Raw genomic sequence first — 8,070 nt, forward strand, 5'->3', positions numbered from 1 at the left:
AAAAACAGATCTCATACATCACTGGAGTTATTATTGCTCGGTCTTGGCTCAAATTCTCATTGACATATTGAGAAACATGACAATAAAGTCGTGTTTCAAAGTTTCATTTTTGTTGGAAAGGAAGGAAGGAAGGAAGATCAAATCATTCTCCTTGTTAATCTGTCAGGACAAGTCTTGGGAGTTTGGGCAAGCCTGGCCCTTCTTGCTGGCTGACGAAAGATAACAAAGCTGAATGAGTGGAGGAAGCGAGGGAAGGAAGAGAGGAAGGAATGACATCTTTACTGAGCCGTCAGCTCCAAAATGCATCATTACAGGCGGAGAGAAAAACGAGACTGCTAATGTGCAGCTGAAGAAACAAACGACAGGAGGACAATGGTTGTCGGGTATAAAGACAAAACAAATCGTACAACAACAACGAGCCCCAGCCCGAAACACACAGACCGCCAGCGGGCCGAACAAACACGAACCCCTCCCTGTGGCTTAACGTGGAAGGCCGGGGGGCTGCATCAGACTGAGAGCCGGGGGCCTCGGCAGTGTCATCGCTGCTTAAATCAGCGGTGTTGCGTTTCATGTGGAAACCAAAATGTCTCTGTGATCCAAACACACAAGGCTGGCAGGACAGTTGGCAGGTGGGTGGGGGGCGGTGTAGTGTGACCCTCTGTTCCCTAAAAACAAGGTTCAAGTGGAGTCATCCTCTGTGTGTGTGTGTGTGTGTGTGTGTGTGTGTGTGTGTGTGTGTGTGTGATCGTGCAGCTGGGGGAGTCTGGTCTTTAGTGTCTGTCAGACTGTTTGCTCGGGGACATGTGAGTGGGTGGGCAGCGGGCATGTGGAACAATTCTGCTCCTCTAAATAGCAGCGGTGCAGAGAGAGATCTCCCCCACCGCAGACGGGTGGAAATAGACCTGAGGGCTCAGAGGCTATTGTGGGACAAACAGCTTATGGGTCTGGATTCAGGATGAACGCTCGAGGATCTGTGATCATTTTACACAGTGTGTGTGTGTGTGTGTGAGTGTATGTGTGTCAGGGTAACTGTGGAAGAAACCGAACTCTGTGAGCCATGTTAAAGGGACACTACCCAGGGTTTTGATCGCTGCTGCTTCTGAACACACCTTTTTTAAAAGTTGCATCAAAGAAATTCTGCAGAAACACAGATAACAGCCGACAGTCTTATTCCCGGGTTTGAGTTGGCAAGTCACCAGCCCGAAAAGACAGTAATCAACTGTATTTTCTGCAGAATTGCAGACTCCCAGAAAACATCACCAACACCAAAAATACCAAGGAAATGAGAAAATACACACGGAGGGCAAGGGTGTCTGAGAATGTACACACCACCACCACCACGCAGTGGGTCATAAGTGATGACTGACAGGGACCGTTTCTGAACGAGACAATACATTGTATCTTTCAGGAAACAGAGTATAGAGTATCATTTTGACGTTTGAATAATATGGAAATAATCTAATTTTAGGAGATTCAAAGGAAGCATTTGGGACGTGTGCGTGTGTGTTTGTGCGTAGTAGCTCCTGCTGCCTGTATTACTTCCTTGTGTCTGTAATGTAATGTTTTTTTCAGAGATTCGCAAAAAGATGCCAAAAGAAGAGCAGTACTACAATAATAAAACTAGAAAGACGCTCAGCAGAGCGCACATCTCATAGATACCAGCCACCTAAATACACCTGATTTTTTCCAACAGGCATCCTTCCCTGAGAGACTGGCGAAAATGTAGAAAAAAGTCCCACCTCGCAATGTTAAAGAAAGTGAGTCAAGATTCTTGGATCCCGTCCCTTTATCTAGATCTGCACCAAAAGTTAATGGAGTCTATTCTGGGCCGAGACACATCCTCCATCCCAGTTTTGTGGAAATCCGTTCATTAGTTTTTGTGTAATCCTGCTGACAAACCAACAAATGGGAACCGAAAATTGTGGTCGCGTACAGCGAGTTGCAAATGACATCTGTGACTCGGGTTGTGGTTCAGCATCAGAGGTCTCATTTCAACATCGCGGTGGGATACATGTTAAGTGTTCGGCACATCAAGTTCTTTGACAAACAAGCAAAAGCAGGAAACTCAGAGAGACCATATTACAGAATAAACACTCAACTGTCAAGCCACACACCAGGAGGTCTAGTCTGAGGTGAAGCTAAAACAGGGGGCAGAACACAAAAAGACAATATGAGTCATTACAAGTAAAAGGAACAGAACGGGCAAGTTCACAGAAAAGGAAAGAGGAAAAGCAGTGCAAACCACAACAGCACATCATCAGAGGTCAGACCTTGTTCTGTTTGTACTGCATCGTGCAGGCACAGCACAACAGACACAGACAACGGCCGCCGACGTTAACAACGCCGAGTTTAAAATTAGAATCATTGAAATGAAAAGGTTTGTTCCAACTCAGAAGAAATCTCCACGGGGGAACATTTTTTGCTGACTTATCAACTGACTAACAGAGTTCGGTGGGGTTCTCCTCGCTAATAAAGAAGATAAAAAGACTTGATAAGAGTTTCTTTCTAATTAGGTGTCAGTCAAATCTGGCCATCTGAGGTCGAGCCTCTTGATCTGTGACGGGTCAAACTAGCTGATGAAATACTGTAGTCCCACGGCTCTCGAGAACATCTGCAAAGCTGTTACGATCATCTGGTTTTAGCTGTAATTACATTTATTCTCATTTTCTCTGCAGAGTTCAAGTTAAAACTCAAATGCGAAGTTAGTCGACTACAAGCGCTTCCCTTGCTATCTTATCTCGGGGGAGTTCAGGAGTCTTGGAGAGTTTGTTTGTACAAGAACGATCAACTGCAAGGCTGTGAATTGCCACTGCAGGAGACAAGCCGGCGAGACCAGAGGTGGTCAACTGTCATGATTCTTGTGATCGTTCATGAGCTGTTGTGCGATTCCACACCACTGTTCACAACCTACAGGCAGGACACATTATCTCGCGGCGTGAAGGGTTTAAATCTCTCGCCTCCAGATTCAGCCTCAGACCAGTCAGAGCCGGAGACAATTGAACTGACGCTCGCTTAATTTTCCTTCCTGGAATCCAGACAAATCTGAACATGATCCTGCAGTCCGAGCTTGGTTTGTGCGTCCTCGCCGCCTCAGACGACACCTCCCACCTACTCCGCTGTGCGAGCTGATACTGCCTGAGCACATTGAGCAACAACGGAGAGGGTTCTCAGAATGCAAAAAAACGTGTGCCGCCTCCACCGATCGAAAAAAAGGGAATTTGAAGAAAAGGTGCCCTCCGCTGATACAAAACAGGCCTGGATTCAGTTATTCACTCGTGTACACAGCATCTGATCTGCACGTGTTGTTACAGAGGACATTTCACATACCTCTGGCACATATTTTGCATGTAAGCTCCCTCTATTAATCATCAGATGTTTGGATTCCAACAGTAAAACAGAGCGACGGAAGGAGAAACACATAATGCTTCCTCAGTGTAATTGGCGGCCACACTGAGGATAATGAGAGCATCTGAGGGCATTGTCATTTAGCTCACGTCCACACAGCCTGACAGTACCCGGACGTCCTGTTATCAGGCTATAAGCTGGAAATTCTGCAAACGCTTCACGTAACTGGTACGTGGGGATCATCACTGGCGTTCCATCTTGGGCCTTGTACCGTTTTGGGCCAACTTTCCTTGTTTTGTTGTTTTCTCTGATTTGGTGTAATTTTCAAAGCCTTTTGAAGACATTGTCCAGGGGACTACAGATGAAAAACAGCCTTTTGGCTAATTCTACAGTTTTTACTTATGGTATTACCGTGAGCGTGTGTTGTTTTTCAAATGAATTAATTACATATGATCAAAGGGGTACATCCCAGTACGACTTAAAATAGATTTCAGAAAAGCAAAAAAGAACACAACAACAACAACAAAAAAACAAAGAAATGGATTTCTTTGTGTATTTTGCCGTGTGTTATTATTATTCATAATATTATTCATTATTATTCATTGTCAACTAAAGCAAACTAAACTACACTAAACTTGAGCCCATTAGGATTTATCTTTTACAATTGGCTGTTTTTGTGCACAAGTGTGACAAACTTGACCCCACGGATTAATTTTTTTAGAAAAAATTCACAATTTAAAAGTCACAATTCTCTCCCTTTTTAAAAAAAAAACTGTTCTGAAAAATGATCCAATTTCAAAACCCTGAGACGATCAAAAAACGTGAGTTTTGCTAATCTGCTGCCCCTCATCCTTGTGGTCGGCTCAAGTTGGATTAAAAACACCACAAGACAATCATTTCTATTGACTTTTTTGATTTTGTAAAATGTCAAAAAAAACAACAGTTCTGACTTTGACAAGCAAATCATCATCAGTCACATTTAAGAAACCAGAGCCAGAAAAATGTTTGGCACTTCTACTTCAAACAACAAATCGGCTGCCAAATCCATCAGTGACTCATATTCTGATGAACACATCTTATAGCATAGCACTGCGCCACAAATAAACAAAAAAATCAAGCATAAATACGGAGGCAGAAAATCATTAACAACAATGTTCAGTGGAATCAAAACAATGACACTTTCACCTGTTTTCACACGTGTCTGTTTGCTTGTTTGTTGGTTTTTCAGCGGAATTACACGAAAACGGCTGAACGGATTTCAATGAAACTTGGATGGAGGACGGGTGTCGGCCTGGAATGGAACCAATTAAATTCTGGTGCGGATACAAGCAACACATCCAGGAATTTGACTCGCTTGGTTTAACATTTTGCGAGATAAATGTCAGAGTGGCACAGTGCTATCCAGTTAGATTTTTTTGGATTAGGCTTGATTGAATTAAAGGGGAACAACCAGCCAATACAGACAGAATACAGACGGTTTATCTTTTAAAAAGGGTGTCGACCTTTGTTCTACAGATAAAAGATGCTTCGAAAACAACATCTTTTGTCAGAACACAACAAAAAATGATTGTGGACAAACAGGAAATGGCGTCGTGAGGTCATGGCAGGATAACGCTATCTCAATTCCAGGAAGTGACTTCAGCTTCCTGTGTGGTAGCTCCCTGCATTAGGCAGCACGGGGGCCATTGTTATGCCCACCGCACAGAGCTGCTTGGACCGGGCTGACTAATGTGATAAAGCTGTGAAGAATGAGCGCTGAGGTCTGGATGGACGGTCCGTGTTGGCCCAGATGAATTCATTTCTCTCAGACACCCCTTTTTTTTTTATCACTGTGTGGCATAAGTCGGGTTGTTGCTCCTTTGAGGCGGAGAGCAGTGGCTTCACGCTGGACCTGTGACTCATCAACACTGAAAATAGACACGGCCACCCCCTCCAGCAGGAACTGCTGCAGACGGAATGAGTTCAAATCTGCCTCAGCTGCCTCGTCTGTTCTTCAGGTGTACGCGTTGACCCCGGCGATGACCCCGGAGCATGACGTCGCCAAAATAACCCGACTGACAACCACAGCTGGTTTTCTTAAATACCAAACCCAGACGAATCAGCTTCAAGAAAGGCCCGTTTCTGAACTTCATGCCGTCAGATCTCTTTTTTTCATCTGCCGTGCTGATAGCGGGGAAACATGTAGAAAAGCATGTTCACCCAGTCTTCCTGACATTCCCTCAGGTATGTCTGAAAGGCATGTAGGAATCTCTTCAAATCTTTTTTTCAGTGGGTGCAACGCTGAGAGAAAGGTTGCGCGCTGACAAACAAAGCCGCTCCGTATCAGCTCAGAAGTGTGTATCTGTTGCTAGAGGACGGGGCAAGAGGAGCTCAACAGTGGCATTTATTTTATCAGAAGTGGGCTGAGTACATTCTTAGGACAGGTCAGAGAGAGAGCATGTCAATTAGAGGCTGGGCCAAGAGACCCAGCAGTGATGGAGTGGCAGGGCGAGACAAAACGATTGGTTGGACTTTTAAAGCAGGGCGCTGATTGTTTTTCTTGTCTGCGGCTTTTAATGTGGGTCAGTTTTGGTGCAAATTTTAAAGGGGCACTGTGTAGTTTTGGGGGAAGAAAGAGACCTGAACTGAACTGTGTAAACAAACTGGCATTAAAAGGACAACATCATTTGTTTATAGGTGGCGGACCCAGCCACCTTCTTCTAGCTTCAAACAGTGTTCTGGGTCCTCTGAGAACAGCTTGGTTAATCAATTATTCAGATCAATAATCAGTTAAAAATGGATATTCCTAAAAGAGTTTGTCACATCACCTCATTAATACTGCGAATCCAAAAATTCTGAGTTTGAATTTCTTCTCCAAAAATACACAGTGCACCTTTAACCCAATTTCCTGTCGTGTCTTCCCATCATAACTGGGAAAATGAGGGGGGCAAAAACAGGAAAAGGAGGCTACATGGTGAGTTGAGGTGGGGTTTCCTCTGATTAAAAGCTAAATTCACGTAAAAAAAAAAAAAAACCCCACACACAAATAAACACAAAAAAAAGCTTTTCACACGCAGATATCTCAGCTACAAAGAGCTGTGTCACCCACACCGTAAGTTCTTCCATTTCCTTCTTATTTTGTAACTTGGTTGCTTATGTGTTAAATTCCTCCAGCTGACGTGCGTGTCACTCACTACCTGTGTGACACCCACCTGTGTCACAGACCCCTTAAGGTAAAAAAAAAAAAAAAAAAGCAAACTCACCAGCAGCGTTTCCAAGTTTAGCGCCGAGTGTGGGCTCCTCATGAGGGACTCCAGCTTCTCCAGCCGGCTCTCGAGCCTGCTCTCCGCTCCGAGCATGATCACAGCGCGCGGTGGATCCAGGTCACATGAAAAACACAGAAACACCTGTAGGCCTGAAGGTGTTCTAGTGTCGGGACACAGGCGCACTCCTCCTTCTCCTCTTCCTCCTCCTCTTCCTGCTGGATCAGATCCTCATGCCGGCTCCTCTGTAAACTGCGGCTTCAGCGCTCACTTTAATGATTGACCCGCCGACAAAGTGTCTCTCCGTGTTTTGTTTGGTTTTTTCTAACAATAAGTGTCTCGGAGGAAAGTGAAACCTGGCCGGACTTTACCGACCCGAACAAAAAAGGCCGCCCTTCACTTTCAGGTGAGTCCCGTCTGCACGCAGGTAGCTACAGCAAAGTCTGATCCGAGCGCAGCGTGCCCAACCTGCGGGACAGAGCACCGTCAGGTTACACGGAGTGAAGGGGGGAGGGGGAAGACTTCCGGTCAGAATTGTCAAAGTAAAACACCTCAGAAGATATTATTTACAGATGATATTGTTACCTAATGTTAAGAAAGTTACATTTTTGTTCTTTTTGTTCTCTCCCTGCACGAAATTGGTGATTCAGTATTTTGTAATTTACTTTATCTTATTATTTATTTTGTTTTTTGACACACATGCACACAGCAGTTCATATCATCAGATTTTGGCACGAAACAGAAATAAGAATTAACTTACTAACAAACTATATACCAAATAAGTCAATTGATTGTTGTTTTTTCTAAGGAAAGTAAGGCAAGTCACAGTTATAATAGAAATAAAGGCCCAAATAATAATAAAGTAATAATAATAATAAATAATAATAATAAAAAAAACCTTTAATTTAAGAAAGATATCAGTATCATAGAGGCCTGGCTAGTACAATGGTAAAAACATAAGTCACCATACAAGGTCTTCATCTAAAATGTAATGTATTTAATTCTTTCTCTTTTTGTGTGTGCATAAATCACCTTGTAGCTCATCTGCATCTCCGTCTTTTTATGTGAAATGTGTGATATACATCCACCGTTCAATGCTGCATGTATGTGTGTGCATGGATATGTAATAAAAGTCAAATGAGATGTGTCGAATTATGTCTGGGGACCAAAAAACATCTCAAAACACAAAGTAAAATTCAGATATGTCACAGAATGAACAACACAGTGAATCACTAAAATATCCCGAACTCATTTTGAATAGTGTTTATGAATAAAGCTTTATGCCGCAACACTCTGACTCTATGTTTAATGATGTGATTTGAAGAAATAAAACACAACACTAGGCCACTGTCATACAGCTCACTGGTCCGTGCTTTTATTTTGACAGCATCCTGTTTCATTCTGCCTAACTGCAGGCAACTTGACAAATGTTAATCTTCGATCCGCTCCCTGTTTCCATGTGTTCTTTACTTTTAAGTGTACT

At 43.4% G+C, this 8,070-nt stretch overlaps 1 protein-coding gene across 4 annotated transcripts in view; it reads right to left on the bottom strand.

The window, feature by feature from the left end:
- LOC115574128 (rho-associated protein kinase 2-like) overlaps positions 1-7,076 on the bottom strand; it is a 36,069-nt gene extending 28,993 nt beyond the window's left edge. For 2 of the 4 annotated variants that reach the window (XR_003982423.1, XM_030405383.1), the window contains exon 1: positions 6,588-7,076. Coding sequence is in view for 3 of the 4 variants with exons in the window: in XM_030405383.1 (XP_030261243.1) it covers positions 6,588-6,683 (96 nt within the window). In the remaining variant the exon portion in view is untranslated. The remainder of the gene's footprint in view (positions 1-6,587) is intronic. The other 2 variants (XM_030405386.1, XM_030405384.1) reach the window with 1 other exon arrangement.
- Between the last annotated feature and the right edge of the window lie 994 nt (positions 7,077-8,070).

This window comes from Sparus aurata, chromosome 22, assembly GCF_900880675.1.
Source record: "Sparus aurata chromosome 22, fSpaAur1.1, whole genome shotgun sequence".
Classification (NCBI taxonomy): domain Eukaryota; kingdom Metazoa; phylum Chordata; class Actinopteri; order Spariformes; family Sparidae; genus Sparus; species Sparus aurata.